Here is a 21475-nt window from a genome sequence, read left to right as displayed (position 1 = left end):
AACAAAAATTATTCCTCAAAATAAAGACCATTATTTTCCAAGACTTTCTACGAACTTTTGGGACAACCTTATAATATAAAACTATATAATATATATAGTTTTACATACCAATAAAATATTTTTAGGCATTTTATCCTTTGTTTTCTATATGCACCCATCAATTTCAATCCCAACAGAAAAAACATTTGTCTTTTTGGTTACAGATACCAAAATACCATGTGGTTCTTTTCACCCAATGATGGCGAGCTTTTATATGATTCGTTTTCGATTTAGTATGATAAATTTGAAAGTCTATCGACCTTATTTTTAGATATTTTACAATTCCAATACTTTCGGGGTTTTTTTTATCAAGCATGACGATATAGACACATAATAAAACAACACAAGTAGAGAAGCTTATTCCGTTCAAATCCCACGAACAACTTTACTTTTCATCTGGGGTAGAATAAATAAAGTATCAGGCAAACATAGCAGGTCCATTAAATCGATGAAACCAACACCAAGTCCCGCAAAAAGGAAAAAAAAAATAATTGAGAATTTGTGTCTATATTAGAAATCAGTGGTTTCTCATTTAGGCACAAGTTCACCACTATTTTATTTTGTCGAGCTTGAAAGGATGAAAAGCGAAGTTGACCACGATTGGATCTGAACTCGAAAGAAATACTGCAGTACATTTTGTTCGACGTTCTATCGATTCGGCTAATCCACTGATTTGATATCATAAATCAAAATCAGCAAAATTATTTCGTTTATGCTTGAGAATTGAAACTGGATATGTGAGTTCTGGTATCGCTGAGAAGCAAATTTACAAATAGAGCTTTTTCTCTTAAGCTTTCAGAATACGTTTGCAAACAATTAACATGAACCGGCCTCGTGTTACGCTGTTTTATTGTAGTAGCGTATTATAAAGTTTAAATATAAATTGAAAGATTCACATACTTAATGTAAAACAAAATATATAATCTACAACACTGATCGAAAGCCGTTCAGTAGTGACATTCTCGTTTTTCCTTTGGATTATATTATTTAATATAGCCTTCATTTGCATAGACGATAAGGTGTTATTTGAGGGAATTCCATTATTTCGTCCAACCCTGTATATGTTTCTTTATTAGCCACAAGTGGCCAACCCTATTTAACATCAACACTTTTTTTTTTAATATGTAATCTGATATATGTTAATTTATGCGTGATTATCTCTATTTTGCATAAATTAACAAATGGGTTTTATATAGATGTTTTATAAACGGTTGCAGTAGAGTAACTAGAAATCAACAGAATGTATTCAAAGGAAAACGATCTTATAAATATAATTATCACCTGCTAAAGGTGCTCTAATTTTTTTTTAACGTTTTTTATTTACTGTCGGGAGTGATCGCGTTTGAGTTGACACGGTTTGCTTCGCACCATTTACACTTCAGGAAAAAATGTAAGATAAATATTTTTCCTCCGTCACTCATATACTATGTCTGTGTTTGTATTTTTTTTTTTAAGTGGATTTAAAGATTTTTTTTTTCATTTTTTTCTTTCCATGTAGTATGGCATTGTTCAGAGCTTTTCGTGGACCGTACGGTTTTAGTTATTACGACAGTCTTCGAAGTGAGGTTTCTGTTGATAAAACCTTTGCAAGTGTTATTTACGTGTGTGTTCTCCTGTACGTAGCAGCAATATTTGCGACTCTAGGAAGTCGTAGAAAATCGGTGAGTTATTTTCTTTTTTGTTTCTATGTTCAATTACTCTCGCTAACTCTCTCCCTCTTCGTTTTATTACTTTAAAAAATTCGATAAATGCCCAAATGTAATGTTTATAATTGCCGAAATGGTCAAGTAACATAAGAATCACATTGCAGTATTTTGCTTGGAGATTCTGCGTTCTACTTGTTCAAATCCTGTTGTTTTTTCTCTACCTTTACATCACCCCTGGTCAATAAAATAATCTTTAGAAGATGGAAAGAGCTGAAAGGTTGCTTTAAAACGAGAATATCACGAATGATATAGCCTAAAATAAGTAATGTTAAGACGGTCACGGCTGAAACGCCTTTTGCTCATAAGCCTGCGTTGAGTCGTGGCTAAGCCGCAACCGGCAAATAGTAATCAATCGTCTATATGTTTTTTTATACAATATTTGTTATAGTCTAACTAATATAAGACGTTATTAAACAACAGTAAATTTAGTAGTTTCATAAGAAAAGTAGATTAATGTGCTCTTGCTGACATAGACACCCATACAATCCAGATACGCCCAGTCTTATCTTGATATTCAAAGTGTTATCTAGGTAAGAAACAATATTATGCAGGTTCTACTCAGCAACAGTGAAGAGAGATACATCCGTCTGAAAGGCGGATGATTGACGAGAATGACTCGAAGAAAAGTCACTTTACCTTGATAACAAAGGTAATATCGGATCAATGGGCTTCGTTGACTGGTTCTAAGTAGCTGTCTCAATTTCGTTTCTTTTTGTACAGTTTTCACGCCTATTTTCTCATTTGATTCTATATAAATCACCGCTTTTTATTTTATTTCTTCATTTGGAATTTGTTCTTGTAATGTCTTTTTATATGTGACCTTTGTGACACATATCCCACCGAAATCAAATTTTCCTTTCGTCCTTTTTGGGTCAATAAAAACATTATACCATTCAAGGAGGATTTCAAGGAAGAACAAAAGTGTACTATTGAATGAGGATAGATACGACACGCTTATAAAAACATATGGAAGGTATTTTATTTCACTTGGCGAGCCGGTGTGGTTTGATGCCCTACCACCCGTAATTCAACATAAACAGTTGAAAAACTTAAAAAAAATATGGACAATGAAGATGTGAACTTTAAAAAAAAAGGAAAAATTGTTCAAAATAATGTCTAAATGTAACCACTTGACTAAGGGGGTCGAGTGGGCATTGCGCCTCATTTTATCATTTTCATTCATTCTTTTTATTTTTTCTTCACTCGATTTTCTGTATTTTTATTTCTCCGATCATGTGTCCTGTATTGTTTTGTAATGTCCCATCTATGCTTGACCTTTTGTGGGTAATAAAAAAATCAGGACGTTGGTGTTACCTTGGCGGAGGTCTGCGACATGACCACACAGGCGGCTTAAGTTGTTTTTTGTCGTGTTGGACGTAAGTCATGGTGTTAAATTGTTACAGTTCAAATTGTTGCTAGTGTTATTTTGAATTGTTTTTCCCATGTGGGGAAAATGGAGAAAACGCCAGTAGGTTGCAACTGGTAAAGGCATAGACATGGAAACGCTGGAGGTACGAGAAATAAAGGTTGAACCTCGAAAAATGAAAGAATGCGAGAAGTTGCTTGAAAAAGACGGAAATACACTGAAATTAACGCCGCCTTTGGAACTAACAACAAACGTAATGAAAAGAACGGTGATATATAAGACAATGAAGATAGCACTGAGGAATGTAGAAATAGCGACAATTGAAGAATGTTTGAAGAATATAAAGACAAACCACATTTATAACAAGAGGGAGAAAGTGCGTTACTGTGGAGGTGCGTTTTGCATAAGAAGAGGAAGCAATTAAGCACTCCGCGGAGGCAATAAGATCGGAAGAATGGGTACTTTTGCCATTGTACTGTAGCAAACGTGTGGCCAAGGTGCGAGTTGGAAAGTGCCCCCAGAGCTGAAAGAAGCATGGCTGATGGTAGCCATATAATGTATGACATGAATGAGGAAGCCATGATACTGAAGGCCACAAGAACCCAAAGAATTTACTGGGGATATGGAATAGAGTTAACCGCCCAAGCAACAGTGGAAGACCTAAACAGAATTGTCAAAGAGATAGTGCTGCCCGATGACGTAAGATTGGGAGTGGTTGTGGAGGGCAGGCTGCCTGTATGTTATACATGTGGGGGAAAGGTCCACGTGAAGAGGTACCCTCAGAGGGAACAGCAGATAAAGCGGACGGAGAGACAGGAGAGCACGGACCAGGAGGTACAGGTCGAGATAAAGGAGAAAGCAACGGAGGAGGGGTTCACGGTGTTTAAAAAAAGAAAGTGAATTGGGAGAGTAAGCTCTCCGCCAGAGCAGCAGAAAAAGAGATGGAAAAGAAAACCAGAAGGAAGCAAGACAGAATGGTAGTGGATAAAGTAAGCGAAAAGGAACTTGAAGTGTTCAAGTAGGAGTTGCATAAGGAAGAGACATTGAAGACACCGGTTGTTCCAGTGGAGGAAGAAAATTTAGAAACTCAACTGGAGAGACTGTTCAGAATGGTCGAAGAAAAGAAGGAGCGGAGCAGGAAAAGAGAAAACAAATAAGAAAAGGAAAATTTCGATAGAATTTTGTGACGTACGCAAAAAGCAAAGAAACTGAAAAAGTATTAAAGTTTAAACATGTTATAAGAGCAAAGTTGCCCACAGGTGTGTATTCCGAGAATGTGGTTAAGGACGCTTACAACAGACTAAAAGACATGTGTGGAGAAGGATTGACCCGTCAGGAGTGATGGAGTTCGATGAATTTCCACCTGTAGTGGAGCTAAAAGATTTAGAACCTTTCACGAGATATTAAAAAGGAAAGTGAAATTGTTTTATTAAAGAAGAAAAATAAAATTGTTTCATTAAAAAAAGAGGAAAAAACGAAATTAAAAAAATACAATAAGATAATAGAACGATTGTAAATAGTTTATATAAACGTTCAAATGATACTGCATGTGAGTGGGGAGCATGCAGCCATTTCACTTTTATAGAACATCTCTTGCCCCCATTGAGGTGTTGTGTCTATCTTTGTAGTGTCCCCTCTGTGTTGTGGTCGTAGTGCCAAAATAAAGAAACATTGACAGAGGTTTGCGCTCTCTGAGTGCTCTTGTTAAATATAACTTCACAAAAAGCTTTGTCTTTCACTTGTAGTAATTGGTTTTGCTACTCAACTGGCCTAGACAAAACTTTTCTCAGAATGAAAGTCATTATCTTAGCTGTTTTGAAGAACCCTTAGGGGTGAGTTACGAAAGCATTAACTTTTAATTTTGAAATTGCTATTACAATTTTTTTTTCTGTTTCAGAGATTCAAATCTTTTTTTGCTTTGACGTTCAATTTCACTGTGATAATGATAATTCTCGGTAAGTAGGAACTCATATTAATACTTTGTTAATATCTGTCTCTACCTAATAAGCTGAAATTTATCTAGATGTACGTGATGCTTTTGAGCAACTGAAAGTACAAAACTCCTCTTGAACGAGACACCAGCCGACCACAGGGTTAACTTGCGCCTTCTCTCCCTAACTATCGCTGATACACATTTCCAGTTGAGTGGATTGAAGCAACGTCGAATGAAGTGCCTTGCTCAAGGACACATTGTTTCTCCAGGTGCGTCGATCGAATCCACCTCCGAACGCTAGCAACACACTATCAACGCGCCTGAACTTCTTACGGTGGACATCCTATTAAAATAATTCTATTACTGATTTACTTCACAAAAATATCGCTGTGGTGATAAATTATTTTGTCTTTGTCCCCATCGCCGCTTAACACCCAGTGTTGTTGAGTTTACGTTTCCATAACTTAGCGGTTTGGCAAAAGCCACCAATAGAATAAGTACTATGCTAAAACAAAAAAAAAAAGTAATGGTGTCCATTCGTTTGACTAAAGTTCTTCAAGGCGTAGTCGCAGTTTAACGACTCACACTGATGAGATATTACCTTGTAGTTTTTATGATCTTTACATCCTTTCTGCGCCCACAGATCGCTGAACAACACCTAAGAACTCGATTCGACAGACTTTAGCGACTGAAATCATTTTAAACAGTTCTTAGCGAGTAGTGTTTTCATTGTAGGCCTCTTTAGTTCTGTCCTCAATCAGATATTGCTACGATTTCCACCGCTTGCTTGAGATTACACCAAGCATAACAGCTCGTGGAATTTCAAATATCACAAATGTTAGTTTTTAATACATATACTAAAGTAGTCTTCACGCTGAACCAAATTAAAGATAAAATTTATTCTATTGGGTTGGTGCATAATTATTGCGACTTTTTTTTTTCAACAAATTTTATTCAACAAAAACAATAACATGTAACAAATTTTTTAATAATTATTCCGGAGCATGTTCACCATCTACTTCAATTACTGCTTCCCATTTGCTTGGCAGATGGTGAGACCGTCATTTAAAGATGTTTTCGTTAAATATTGTTTTTGTTGAATAAAATTTGTTGGAGGAAAAAAGTCGCAATAATTATGCACCAACATAGTAGTTTTATTTCAAACATAAATAAATTGTTAGTTTCTTTAAACTCCGTGGAGCTTGAAATGAATATTGGTATGACAAGGCTTTATTTATTCATGCAGATAATTTTAATGTCGCAGTTGACGTCAAATAGTTACTTGCGCTTGTTCAGCTCCTGGCTTTGGTCGAGTAAACAAAATACAAAGGATCTTAACCGCCCACCAAACCAACAAAAAAATGCTAGCACACGTATGCTACTGAATATGTTTGTGTATATGTTTGTTTCTTAAAATTCGTTATCATACTCGTGGTTTTCTCGCATTTGAATTTATTCTGATTCGCGCGATATTGTACGTAAAATACGTCGTTTAATTAATGGTGAGCCAGCTAAAATACAAAGATGCTAATTAGCTACGTTAATAGTTCAATTCTTAACTGCTTTGAATTCTATGTCATTAACTGAGGAAGGAAATTCGAGGATGTATCCTATAAGAGACGGTCAGCAACCTGCGAAACTGTCCGTCAGAAATCTCTCCCACTATTTTTTTTCTCTGCACATCAAAAGCATAGGAATGTGTCTAAGTTTTTATTTATTCATAGGTAGGGCATTCTCATATTTTTGTTGTGTGCTCAGCACAACCGCTGGTGTATTTTCCTGTGGTATTTAAATAAAATTACATTCTGCGACTTCTTCCTGAAATTATAGATGTTTTCGATCTAGTTTGGATTCTTTGCAATCAAATTTGAATTTTTCAATTGGTGCTCAAGCCTTGAAAAAAAAAGTTAAACTACATCAGCCGTAAGGGAATACATGTCTATCTTATCTAACTCGTCCAGTGGAGCCCACTGTTGCTCGAACTTCGATCTAACCCCGAGCTTGGGACAACAAACTCGAGTTGGATAAACTCGAATAGTTGGCTCAAATATTTACCCGTTAGCTTATTTTGGTTTAAATTTAACTCTGGTCGGCGTCTTTTGCTGAGATTTAGTCGCAGGACGGACTTAATATTGTTTCATTACTTCAAGTTTACAAGACAGAACTTCTCAGAGCTACAGGCAGTTGTAACGTCATATTTTTCCCTCCAAATACATTAACCTTTTTTAACAGTATATACTTGATTATTTCTTTCAAAGACGTTTGCATTAGCCGTTCTGTTAAGAAGCTCAGTGTAATAGCTGCAACAATACAAGATTTCATGTCGGCAATTTGATATCTTGTTCGTTCAACCATCATGCTTTTCAAACGATTTTCTGTTTTTTTTTCAATCTAAATATATTTTCATTTTATTTCTCTAATTGTAGTTACTCTCTGTGGTCATAGTTGGAAAGAAGGATTCATTAATGCTCAAACCACATACATCGATTATTCCGAGGAAAAAGTTGACGCAAAAATCGGTTTATCATTTTCTCTCGCCAGCGTCAACATGACTCTTAAAGGTAGGTTGTCAAGAACAAATTAATCACATTCTTTCCCCATATAGTCTTCATCAATTTAACATGGGGTGGGGCATGAAATTAATCCATCTTCGATAAAACGAAAACTGAGTCAAGACGAAGCAGTTTGAGTTGTGCCAAAGGGGCAGGTTTTATACGTGGATTCCTTTCATAGTTATTTATCCTTGAGACTATTGTAAACTGTAGATGTTATATACAAACAATCGCTCAGCTACATTAAATAGTCGCTCGTACATTAAATACAGGCCCAGAAAATATAATATTCACACAATGACAATATTCATTTGGAGATTCTTTGAATTCCTTCAAGAAATATTTTAAACGCCAAAATTAATTAACCAATAATACGAAAACATTTAATCACTAGCGTATTGCAGGCCGTCACTCACGAACGAGTATGATTTGGTAATCTGTATCCTGCCTTTGTTGGTTGCTCTCTAGGTGAATATTTACTCACTAGTAGACCTCGACGGCCTCTCGACCCTTCATAAAAAATACAACAGAACAACCGTGATATGAATAGTGGATGGAAAGCAGGTTGCACCAGCATCCGGTTGGTGCCCATTTCAGCTGAGTAGACGAGAGTAACGTGAAATAAATTACTTTGCTCAGACACAACACACAGTCTCCTCTATGAATCTAAATCCTGACCTTATGATCAGAACATCTTAACCATCAAGCCACGCGCATTCACATTGTTACATTTAGTAATAAATCTCGACATTAAAAAAAAAACACTGAACTCTCTTTTTTTATAGAGCAGGTAGAATAATAAACAAGGGTTTCTATATATCTTTATTGAATCCTTCATTCCCTCAAACACACTCTGACCCCTATACTAAAGCCCTCTCTTCTCTACGAACTTTTTGGCAATATCAAAATGTCGATTTCTTTGCAGCTGTCGTGCTATTGTCTCGCCTTTTTAAAGTAGCTTTGTTCTTCACCTCTCATTGATTTTACTTTGCCTACGTTCAAATAGCCTCTTCTCTGATTATCATTACTTGCACTCTCCCCTACTAAACTTCACACTATTTTTTCAGTATTCCTATTCGTTGTTCAATTATTTCTAGTTATATAAAACCCTGATCGACTAAACCACCACCATCACTTCTGATCTGAGACAACTCCCTCGTTGACTTTGGGCAAATACTCTCCTTTTCCAAGGATACAAATTTAACTATATTCTAAAGACATAGAGCAGTTGATACCTGGTGGAGTGAAAAAAATGTATTTGATGTCAAAAAACTAATTGATTTTTTATTACCAACAAGGGGCCAACGAAGAGGGAACAATGCAATCTGATTTTGGGGTCAGATGAGCGAATGATTATACAAAAAATGACATTAAAAATTTTACAAAAATAAGAAAATATAATAAAATCGAATGGTAGGACAGACCGGAAGACATTACGGATGGAGTGGGGGGGCGGGTTTAATTCGGACCCCACGAGTCCCCGCCTCGCCACTGATACCTGAGTTACATCCTGTGTCGCATTCATGAGGATCCATCTACACGCAACATCCGTGCTACATTCTTCCATCGATTTTCAAACATTTTAACAGTCAGGCATTTTCTCTCTTGCCAAAAGCTAATAATATTAAGGTTGCGTTTTTAATTGGCTGATTTAACATAAACGTAATGATTCAAGATAGGTTTCTATTTAAAATGACATTTTCGAATTCTTAGTTATGGTGGAAAACAAACCCTTGCTAATATTTTACTGGCGTTAATTTTGACTATAAAATTAGTTATATGAGAATGTTTTCGGAGAACTGGAATACTGCAACTAGCAATTACGGCTGTATTCAAGGAGTGCAAAGCGGTTTTTTATTTGGCAGTATTTGTAATCTTTCTTTTTTGTCCAACCAAACTAATTTGCTTTGCTGTTAAAAAAAAAAGTTTAATTTATTTTTGGCAGGTGAAATCAGTCAGAACTCGACTGTATATTACAATGAACGACTTTTTCTATTCAACGGTAAGACAATATCCTTTTATTTTTGCATCTTACGAACCATTTAATATTAACTTGCACATAATTTCCAGGATAACTAAAATATTGGTAACTGAAAGCAAGCCGCGGCGTTTCATTTTATGTAAACAACCAACATGGCCTGAACAAACAAATGAACGCTTTCACGGTACTACTTAAGAAGAGTGGTCCCGGTGCGCGCACTCGCGTACTCGCGCATCCGCGCTAGCTAGTCGTGACTAGTCGATCCTTACTTTGTGTTTTTGTGTTTTATTTACGACTTTGCTAGGTAGTCGTAGGATCGACTAGTCACGACTAGCTAGCGCGGATGCGCGAGTACACGAGTGCGCACACAGGGACCACTCTTCTTAAGTAGTGCCCTCTTTCACTATACCACTATCATTCAACTTCTTTTTTTTCTTTGGACTTCAGTGTTCAGTCAACAGCAGTGAAGAATATTTGCGTTGTCGATTAACAAGAGTTCAAAATAATCAATGCCGGTTCAACTTTGCCGTTTATTCTTCCAGTGTTGATTCAAGCCCTGGAATCGTTTTATTTTTATAATGGCATAATAAACTAAAACACTGATAGAGCAATTGCGCACATTTTGAAAACGCAACATCGCATATTACCTTTCAATTAATGTGAAGGATTAACTCCAATTATTGTCTAAATCTATGTCGTTGATATTGCTATATCCAAAGCTATAAATGAAATCCTTGGTAATTCTGAAGTAGGCTGTTTACCACTGTTTCAAAAAAATCCCAAAATACGAAGTCTAAAGAATCCAATCGACAGTAAAATGGTTATTCTTAAAATAATTACTAGGCAAATAATGAGCCAACGAAGGAACCTCCACGTTGTCACTCGATCTCCTAGAAATAGCAATTGAATCTCCCTCAGATTACTCCCTAGAGTCTTAAATTTATTCATTAGATAATTAAATCCTACATCTGTAAAAAAAAATAGATGAAGTGCTTTTTCAGCATAGGTTTGCCCAATCCAAACTGGCCTAGGACTACATAGCTGGGAAACTGGGTCGTAATCTAACGTGATTTTTTTCCCCCTAACATATGTAGCAGTAAGTTGAAGTTGGATTTAAGACTGCTCTGGAGCAATACTGTACAGTATTGCTCTATACAGTAGAATCCTGCATGTGTGAGTAGGAAAACTGACCAGCTAAGATTATTCAAGGAATTAGAAATAATTTTAAAAATCCGTCTCTCGATGTTTAAAATCTAAAACGGAAAACAAACAAGAGAAATACCTCCAAGATCTGTTAACCGAAATCCTTGGACACTGGAGATAGAACGGATACTTAAACCAAGAAAAATCTTTATCTGGTCAATGTTTTTGTAATTTTTCAATTACTCTTGTGTCGGTTTCACCAGAAATTACTAAAGATTAAGAGGCAGTAACAATGCTGCTCCCAGTGGACCCAGAATGCGAAGTTTCTTTTTAAATGATTAATTCCCTTAAAATGCATTTGCCAATTTACTCCCTATTTATTTGTTTCATCGTTAATTTTAATGAAACCTCATTTCGTAAGATATCTAACTAGTTACAGATATTATACTGAAGACTTATAAAAAAGAATAAAATAATTAGAATTTTGTAAACTACATTATTTTATTAAATTTGTCATGAAGACAATACATAGATTGGGTATCTTTGCGGGCTGGACAAGACATTAATGAAATGAATGATAATGATACAATGATAAGGATGAGAGAAAACAGAAAGCGACCGCCGACCCTCTGCTTCTCTATAACATTGTTCTTTAACAATACATTAGATGAGGCAATGAACCTCTTACAATTCCTCTAAAATAACAACAATATTAATCATTACAAATATATACATATTTCGGCGCTAAGCCTATTCTTCTTCGCCTCCGAGCAGGCTATAAGCTGCCCATAGGTACTGCTCTGGATCCCGGTCGGGGTCCCCAAAATTGACTCTAAACAAGTCCTTCGTAAAAGAGCCCAACACCATGGACATGTTGTCCTCCGATATGACCTTCGCAGTCACCTGCGAAGGCCAACTTCTGCCTTCGGTCCAGGCTAAGGGCTCCTCCTTCAAGCCTTCTCGTTTCCTTAATATTGTTCCTTGAATTCTTTAACCTCAAGTTTGAATTTCTAACCCCGCTTCATGTTGTAAGGGGCTGGCTACTTTCCTTGTATTAACTGTCATTGCTAGATAGGAACGACATGCCTTTGAGCCGTTTAGTTATTTTGTAACAATGGAAATAAAGATTTCAGTTAATTTGATAACTTATCAAACGGTAAGAGGAATTTTTTCTCTGTATGTTTAAGATTTTTTTTTAAATTTTCAGCGGACGAATTACAAATACAACGTGGTCACAAGTTCCAGCTTGGTCTACCGTCACCAATTCTGACTCTAACTAACTACATGTGTTTTGAGGGCAGTGATTTAATGTGGGGAAGATATTTCCGAACTGCTGGATACTACGCCTATATTTTACTATGGTAAGTACCTTCTGTAAAGCTCCAATAGATTGCTCAGACTCCCTGTATCGTGTTATTTAATAAAAATAATAATTTTAATTTTTCCAGTGCGACGCTCACCTTTTGGATAATAACAGTAATTTTAATGTGTTCGGTGGTCTTCTACGGTTCCGTGATGTTTCTGATTAGTGGACTCACCATGTGTATAACTGCAATCGTTTATCACTCGCTTCAGCCACCGCATCCAATTCAGATACCTTTTGGTGAAGAAGTGCTCCGACTTAGTTATGGATGGTGTTTCTATCTTGTATTGGTAACAGGTAAGAAAATACTCTCACACGCTCTCTTTTCTTTTTCCCTCGCCTTTTATTTTTAAAATTGTTGGTTATTCTTTGTCATATCATCTCGTCAAAGAATCGAATCTATAAACGCAAATTAACTATTTTTGAGAACATCATTTCGCTAAAGCGTCAATTTATGACTTAACCTCTTTAATCACGGATAAAAAAGTAAAACGGTTTTTAATTTTTTATTTATGCCAAAATACAGGTAACACATTGAATAAATTTTGAAAGAATTCAATGTGCTTAATTTCTGGCCTGGATAAATAAAAATTTTACTAACATTCGATAAAGAAATATACCTATTAAATCTATGATTTACGCGAACACGCAGCCATCCTCTATGACGCGAGCAAGCACAGTCAGAATCACGTGGTCTTGGTTATGTTTTAGAGGTGTCCAATGAATTGGTGATTGTGACTCAACTTTATTTATATTTTTTTTGTAATTTATGCTGAAAAATTTCCAATACATTGTATAAAGTGACTGAAGGGGTTAATGCATATTTTAATTTCTTGTGTGTCTGCTTTGATCCATACAGACTTCGTTCACAGACTCTTTAAGCCCATCTGTCTAGGTTAGTTATTCCTACACTCACACTATCCATTGTGTTGTTGTACGAATCCATCCATACCTAAACAAAATTTACTGAAAGTACTACAGAAGTCAGAAACTGCCTGGCATTCTGCTTGCATTATTCTACAAGCAGAAAACAGAATCTTTTACTTGTTCCAGTCATCAGACTGCGGCGGCCATGCTGAGGCTCTGCCTTGAAATATTTAGTCGAATAAATATATTCCCAGTATTTTTCTTTTAAAGTTTGCTATATTTTGCCGAACAATTAAATTAAGGGGATATAAACAAACCAACACCATCTGTCAAGCAGTGGACATACGTACACACATATACACACACACATGACAGGCTTCCACACGGTTTCTGCCAACCAAATTTACTCACAAAGCATTGGTTGGCAGGGGTCTATTTATATATACGTATGTATGTATGTATGATTATATATATATATATATATATATATATATATATATATATTGACTTTATTCTGCTAACCTAGTTCCGAAATTCAATTGCAATACAATATTTCTCTTTCAAGGTATTATTATTTCTGCGATCGGTTTGTTCTTCGTGGCATTGAATGCTTTTGATCCAAACAGATTGCACTGCTTATTCGGCTTTGAGAATGAAGAAGACGCCGAGGAAATGTACAATGCCGATGGATATAATCGGGTAACTAAAATATTTTTCTTAAATTATATTTTCTTATTTGGAGATAGAAAGGCATGGGCCAAGACTGTAGAATGTCAGCTTAGGGATTGTTCATATTCCATCACATTCTCACAAGGAACACCGTATGCTAAAAAGTTCCTGGCTTTGAGGGTATCGCGAAAGGCCTGGCTGGAGGTTCAACATTGCGAGTTCTTTTACAGGACTTAGAAAAACTGAAGTACCGCTGCAATAAGTGTGAATTAGAGAGGGAAATATGTTGAATAAAATCATTAACTGGTCCTCCTGCATTTTCTTTGACCCAAAACCAGGAACTTTTCAGCACCCACTTCGTATGCTGGTATACAAGACGCGTTATTTTATTAAATGTAACAAAATTGTCATGCTTGTCATGTGACCGTATTACGGACGGGACATAGAGTATGAGTGTATGATGAAACGTTAAATTTGTGAGGCGGGGAGCGAAGGGTTCACAAGATATACACTTTTCGCAAAAGAGTTTCTTTCGTGCAAGAGTGCGTCTTATAAGACCGGCAAACACAGTAGGTTCCTTTTAAAATGTCCAAGCAGCAAGAAAGCCATGTTTTGAGGAGTGGCGGAGTTGGGCTCAGCTAGCATATCACCAAAATAACACCATTTTGAGAACTCTTAAACAGAAACCAACTAAGGAGCCTCTGCCGGGTCGCTTGATCTTCCATGAATAGCAGCCAGGCATATTTAAAATTGTATCCTGATCAAGCAGACATATGATCAAAACTTTCTAACCACGACCATTCCGTCTTTTACTCAGTCTCAGAGTATATTATTATCCGATTGCTAAATGCTTGCAGTTTACTCTTGTGTTACGGGTATACATGCATGTACACACAATGTACGTATATATTATAGCCCTCAATCGCAGGCAGTATAACTTGGTACTTAATTGTGTTAGGAGCTTGTGTAGGTACCGGCAAACGTAGACATCTTGTTGGCCCACCCACCCATCCACCCAGCGGAATATCAAGAAAGAGACAACTGAGTGGGGAAAGAAGTCTCGGCATTTGGCTAGCACTCTTTTTCACCTGAGCAGACAGGAGCAACATGAAATGAAGTACTTTCCTCAAGGGTTACACTATGACACCAGATCCAGGACTTCGACCTCATGACTTCGACAAACCAACAACACTAGGCCACACACAAAGTGACAAAACTAGACTGCTTTATAGATTTGGTGTCGCTTCACACCACTTTACGCTGCAGCCTACCGAAACGTCTGCCAGTTTTATATTGACATACTGTATCTCTGAAAGGCACTTCGTAGTTAAGTGGATTGGGCTAGGTATCAACTGTCTTCAGAAAGTAAGCATCAGTGACCACAGCATTTCTCACTGTTAACTTTGAGGAAACTCTGTACGGTTGAACATCTAGCAATTTACCATTAAGTTAACATAATGGTTCTGATCTATTTACAGCACCAAGCACCACCATCTTTTCACTGAAAGATATTTTATTAAACGCTACTCCCCATATTTTGTAAAACAGCAGATTTTGTGCAATGGTTCTCATTCAGAATGTGCCTCTCTATTCTTTTGTTTGTCATTTGACTGCAACCATGCTGGAGCACCACCTTGAAGGGTTTTAGTTGAAAAAATCGAGGACTTATTTTTTAAACCAGGTACTTATTCTATCGGAATCTTTTGCCAAACCACTAAGTTACACACCAACATGTATTGTCAAGCGGTGATGGGAAAACACACGACGAGCTTCTTAGTTTCCGACTACCAAATGCACTCACAGGGCTTTGGTCGGTCCGAGGCTATAGTAAAATACACTTGCTGAAGGTGCCACGCAGTGGGACTGAATCCAGGACTATGTGGTTGAGAAGCAAGCTTCTTACCACCTAGCCACGCCTGCGCCTCTAGAAATTCTTTTTTTTTTATGGAAATTACAATAGGAGGTGAGGACTTGTATATGGAAACTACTGGACCTTCGTGCTTCATCGGTCATATTTCTGCTAACACAACGTCCTATTGCCATTCTAAACCCAACATAGATTTTTTTTAATGTACTTAAAATAAAATTATACCTGGTTTGAACAATTTCAAAATATTTTCAAGTAACATAACGACAGTCTAAATATCGTCGCTTCTTTGACATTTACTGCCCCTCGTGATCTCTCAACGATCTCAATAGGGTACTACTGCCCAAGTTAAAAACTTCTGAGCTCGCACTTTTTTCTCTCTCTCTTTTGATAAACAATTTTCAGTAATATCAGAGATTGTAACTCTTCAATAAATAGCAAAGTCAGAGAATTTACTCAGTGCAAACAATACATATTTGCTGAAATAGTTTTTGTCAGTTACAAGTTGGTAGCAAATAATGACATTAAAAAATTCGGATGTAATTTTTCTAAATTAGTTCTGCAGTAACTTCACCTATTTATTTTATTGTCCTCGGCAACAGTTGAAAGTTTATTTCTTTTCATATTTATGCTAACGAAACCTTATCGTTTGTATATATCCAGACATTTTTTGTTATTAACTCGTATTATTTGCAACAGAATAAGAGGTACGTAGCGTCAATAATTAAGTATACCACAGCTGATTCGGTTATTAATCTTTAAAGGAAAAGCATTTATGTTCGAATATTTGTAGTTGAAGCTTGAGGATAGTGTAGATTCATTAAAGTAGTTTTTCAAGTAAAAACATTTCGACCTTAATTCCGCCACTCTCAAACTATAGATTTACAACAAAAGTAGAGGATATATAAAGTACATTTCTTTATTGCCCACAAGACGCTAAACATAGAGGGGGCAAGCAAGGACAGACAAACGGATTAAGTCGATTACCTCAACCCCAGTGCGAAACTGGTTCTTTATTTATCGACCCCGAAAGGATGAAAGGCAAAGTCAACTTCAGCGGAATTTGAATTCAGAACGTAACTGCAGACGAAATACGGCTATGCATTTCGCCCGGCGTGCTAACGTTTCTGCCAGCTCGCCGCCTTAAGGATATATAAAGTAGCCACCTTCGCAAGTGTCTGGGTTTACCACGCAGTGTAAGCACTTAGCGCTGTATGGAAGCAGCAACAAGTTCAGTCCTTGGAGAAATTCATGGTAAGCCTGGTACCAGAACACCTTCAGTGCCCCAATTTTAGAGACACCGAAGTGTTTGACGTAGGGGTTGCAGTAAGAATAGGAAATAGAAGGCGGTAGTACACCTGAAACGCAGTCCTCCTTAGGAGAGTTGCACAGGGCATGGTCGGATTCAGAAGTTCAACAGATCCAATATGACGCAGATAGCAGAGGCGGAATGTGGTGCAAAGGATCAGTGGAGAAAGAGCAAGCAGAGGAAACAAGGTACCTCGATAAAGTGGGAACAGATGATGGAGCGGAATATCCCCTGGAAAGACAATCCGAAAGTAGAACCCATAGTTAAGTCCTTGATCCACGCAGATCTATGGTGTCCTCGCCAGTTTTATTTTCTAACCTATTTTCATAAGACTCGTTGAAAACCTCAGCATGCTTTATGAGGTCTGAGACAAGCACTCCGAAGCACACTTTTAGTAGCTGCTCGAAGGTACTGAGTGAAGGACACTAACTATCTCTAGACATGATCAGGTCGTGAAGACCGTAGCTCAAGCAGTCAGTAAGATCAGTGACAGCAAGGAAGAAGAGAAGCCAACGAAAAGAGCCAAGAGCAGCTTCGAGAGTAATTTCCACAGAACGGGATTAGATTATGAAAGTTGATCTGGCGAAACGGCTAAAGTTTTCAGCGCATATCACCCAGACCTCCTCAAAACCAAATACCTTGGTTTCCAGGGCAACAAAGCAGTTAATCCTTCTGGAATTAACTGTGCCCTGGGAGGAGAGAACGGAGGAAGTTCATGAGAGGAGAGCCAAATACAAAGAGTTCGTAGAGGACTATCGCTAGCGAGAATGGGCAACGAACAAGGTTTTTGCAAGTGGAAAATGATAGTCGAGGGTTTTATATATATATATATATATATATATACATATATATATAAAGGTCATAATTCTTCTTTGGTATGTAATACTTTGAACAACCCGATGATATTTTGGGTTGCTTCAAAACCTTTCGGAGGAAGTACTGAAGTTTCCTTGATGCGATGTTTAACTGAGGAAATGTTATTTTTATTATTTCAACTTTTTCATACCTTCAGGGTCGATAAAAGAAAGTATTCACCAAATGTTGGGGTTAGTTATCGACTGACGCCCTTCTCCCAAATTTACTGGCTTAAATTCTTTTTCGATAAATCATTTTGCTGTTTTAAAGGGACACAAAAAAAATTACTAAGATAAATGTGACTCAAAAGTTAGTCCTGCTTTATAGAACACTTATCAAACTTAATATCTATTAATGATCACACCTGCCGCCATACTATGGGTCTTTGGAATCTGTTGACTAATAGGTTGACATGGTTTTGTGGTTAAAGTGATTCTCGGTTCGATCCCATTGTACAGTACCTTGGATAAAAGTATCCTACCATAATCTTAATTTTCCAAATGCTTTATTACTAGACTTGCCACCACGATATGGCGCCACCTCGAAGGGTTGAAGTCCATTGTATTTATCCCCTAGTACAGTCTGGTACTCGTTCAGGGTCTGGTACTCATTTCTGGTACTCGTTCAGAGTCTGCTACTCATTTTAGCGATAGTTTCGTCGCATTGCAAAATTACGAGACATAATGTAGTTTTTAAACGGCATTAGAGTGTGTTAAATATACAGGCAAGTGCATTTATATACATGTATATATAGATTTATGTAAGTGTATGCATATACAAAAGTTTTCATGTATCTACGTATTTTTTAAGTTGTCGACATAGTCATCCTGAAATGCATAAACACGCATGCATATATATTTACATGCGCATATGTTCGTGCGTTTCATAATTGTGTGTGTGTGTGTGTGTGTGTGTGTCACCGTGACCGACAAGGGCTATCAGATGTTGCTACACATCGCTGGTCACAATGCGCTTTGCATTGTTTTAGCCTTCAAATGACACCACCCCGCTGGCTAAGCGAGCAGGCCAACAGAAGAGTGAGAGAAAGTTGTGCTGAAAGAGTACAGCAGGGATTGCCACCACCACCCTGCCGGAGACTCGCGGAGCTTTAGGTGTTTTCGCTCAATAAACACTCACAACGCCCGGACTGGGAATCGAAACCGCAAGTCCGTTGCCCTAACCACTTTGTATTTATACATTTATATTTACATAGCATCACTCACTCACTCACTCACTCACTCGCTCGCTCGCTCGCTCGCTCGGAAAAACGTATGATAGTGTGAATATACTGCTTATGCATATTTAGGTTCTGGTGATTTAATTTGGTTAATATTTTTAAATCTTTGCGTCATGGTTTATGCAAATAGTTTAGCAGTTAAAGATTCGAATCATTAGTGTTACTGAACTTCATAGTTTTCAAAAATGCCTGAAGGAATTTGAATCTGAACACCAATCTGAATATTTTATTAGTTTCAATTAATAAGTTGACCAGTGCACTTGTCTATATTAAATACGAGTTTCGTAAAATCTCAATTTTGCTAGTGGCTTTCTCGGGATTAGTTTTTGATATTCGAAATAAATTAGAAACTATTGCTTGCTTAATTGTTCTTCGAACGCAAATATGGTAATCGCTTTGTATGTCACAGGAAACCAACAAATTCACAACGCATTCGGGTCATTGGTGCAAGCAATCCAGGGATACCGGTGTCTCGACATGTTGACTCCTCAGCCAGAAGCACGCCCGGATCTTTGAGCCTAAAAAAGAGCGGGTGGGTGCTTTGTTTAAAATTTAGTCACTGTTCATATTTCGTTGAAACTAATATCTGTTAACATTAAATTTCATGTGGACATGAAGGCAATGAAAGACTATAAATGAGCAATTAGATCATTTGGAATTCAAACTTGTCTCTAACATTTGTGGGCCTTTTAGCAAATTCAAATATAACTTAACTAGCAGTATCGCCCGGCGTTGCTCGGGTTTGTAAGGGAAATAACTATATAAGCATTTTTAGAGAGTTACTTCCCTTATAGATGCCAATTCGGGCTTTCTTAGCCATTTCTGTTTTGGTGTCTTCAAGCCATGAAGTCGTTGTTCTAAAAGAACGCTGGTCTCCTTGACAACGCATTACGACGTTGATTTCCTTACACTCCCTTCCCCACAGCTTCACGAGGGAGGGAAGAAGGGGAGAAGCAACACAGGTGCAGGTGTCTGAGCGTGGACGCCAACTCCGCCGCCATCGACACACGAAAAAATATGCATTAAAATGGAATAAAAAATTATGTTAAATTATTTTTTAAATCGTAGACTCATCGTAGACGCGCACTAATACCCAGACGGGCTCGATATGAATCACGACTATAAGATACCCGAATTTGGTTAAACTGCACCGCAAAATGTGGGAGTAGTTAGGAATCTAAATCGAAGGGGACAGACACTCACACAACTACAGTTTTATATATATAGATAAATCAAGGTTGTATTATTTTCTATTTCTATTTTCAGAAAAATGAACTCGCTCTTAATGGTAGTGTAAACTTGGGCTACAGTGCAGAAATGAAGATATGTAAACCAATAGAAAATCAAGCAAGTGAACCAAACTTAAATCTAGTCAATAATTCGCTGAATAAACGTATAACACATCCGAGTAGCTCGAACACGTTTTCTACACCAAACTCACTTGACAGGAGTCGAGATAATACCCAAGAAATAAATGACAAACTCAGTCCAAACGGAGATTTTAGTCACGTTGTTGTCGTAAATGAAAATGAACATCTCTGAAAATGTAATTGCTTTATTTCGAAAACTTCGTACAAAATCACTAAATCTCAAAATTATAATTCAAGGAACCAGTAAGGACTATTGGCTTCCATCTTCCTTCAAAAACAAATTATACAAAACATAGTTTTCCAACCTGTTAATATAATTTTAGTTTGTTTTGAAGACCAATATGGTATTAAAGAGTAATTGCCTTTCTAGGTTTTACTAGAATGTTTTTAAAATATGATCTGAGAATTCATACCATTTCAAAATTTTTTTATTTTTTTTTTAAATTTGAACGCCTTATCTTTCAGTAATTTCTTGTATTACTATTTACTGGCTCGTTAAGAAGCTTCATATATGAGTATATCCAAAACAAAAACAAAAAACGGTAAGTTTCAGTTTGAATGCATCTAGCCTCGATACGCGTGTTAATTTTATTCTTGGAAGACGGCAAGGTGGCAGAATCATTAGTCAATCTCCTGGATCGTAAAAAAACACTGAAAGAAACCCTAAGTTCAAATAGCGCCGAGGTCGACTTTGCGCCCCTCATTGTGTTGTAATAGAAATATAAAACAATCTTGTTTCTGGATAATATCTTCTGCAAATTAAATAAAGTGAAATCGATCATTCTACATAATTTTTCTTTTAATAAACTGTTTCTGGCATGCAACAGTGAAAAGTGTCTTTAAATAACTAGAACATTTTAACTGATTTTGAAAGAGAAATTAAATCTTACAGTAATATGCAACTTTTGGCTTATCTAAGCGTGAACAGGCTTCGAAAATTGATTTAATAAACTGTTGAAGCTTGAACTTCTGATTTAAGTATGAATGTATAAATATCAAACGGAAAATCATTTATATATATTTATGGTTTCCATACAAAATTTACAAAATAAATACACGCTTTGAATATCTCTTTGCTAAGATGCAAGTACATACTTACGAAACCATTTCTCATACTCCGTGAGTGTTATATTTTATTTTATAATCAACAAAGATATGTTCTTAAATTTGCTGACTTCATTACAAATTTGAAATCATAATAAATCGTTAGAAATAAAC

At 36.7% G+C, this 21475-nt stretch overlaps 2 protein-coding genes across 2 annotated transcripts in view; one reads left to right on the top strand and one right to left on the bottom strand.

The window, feature by feature from the left end:
* The first annotated feature begins 1318 nt into the window (after window positions 1–1318).
* LOC115212768 (dual oxidase maturation factor 1-like) lies at window positions 1319–21474 on the top strand. The gene is made up of 9 exons (XM_029781441.2): window positions 1319–1429; window positions 1538–1700; window positions 5009–5066; window positions 7471–7605; window positions 9542–9598; window positions 11928–12081; window positions 12169–12380; window positions 13516–13649; window positions 20154–21474. The coding sequence occupies exons 2-9, from the start codon at window positions 1539–1541 to the stop codon at window positions 20427–20429; spliced, it is 1188 nt and encodes a 395-aa protein (XP_029637301.1). The 5' UTR covers window positions 1319–1429; window position 1538; the 3' UTR covers window positions 20430–21474.
* LOC115212766 (CWF19-like protein 2) overlaps window positions 20642–21475 on the bottom strand; it is a 71666-nt gene continuing 70832 nt past the window's right edge. Inside the window, exon 19 of the mRNA XM_036504099.1 lies at window positions 20642–21009. The gene's annotated coding sequence lies outside the window, so the exon portion shown is untranslated. The remainder of the gene's footprint in view (window positions 21010–21475) is intronic.

The sequence above is a fragment of the Octopus sinensis genome, linkage group LG6, assembly GCF_006345805.1.
Source record: "Octopus sinensis linkage group LG6, ASM634580v1, whole genome shotgun sequence".
Lineage (NCBI taxonomy): Eukaryota > Metazoa > Mollusca > Cephalopoda > Octopoda > Octopodidae > Octopus > Octopus sinensis.
Note: the sequence above shows the minus strand (reverse complement) of the source record. Positions and strands in the feature narration are given on the sequence as shown.

Bases quoted from the DNA above. Each gene is read 5' to 3' on its own strand.
- LOC115212768 (XM_029781441.2), top strand. From the start codon at position 1,539: ATGGCATTGTTCAGAGCTTTTCGTGGACCGTACGGTTTTAGTTATTAC. The intron at 7,606-9,541 runs GTAGGTTGTCAA...TATTTTTGGCAG, and splicing joins CGTCAACATGACTCTTAAAG to GTGAAATCAGTCAGAACTCG. The intron at 12,381-13,515 runs GTAAGAAAATAC...TTCTCTTTCAAG, and splicing joins CTATCTTGTATTGGTAACAG to GTATTATTATTTCTGCGATC.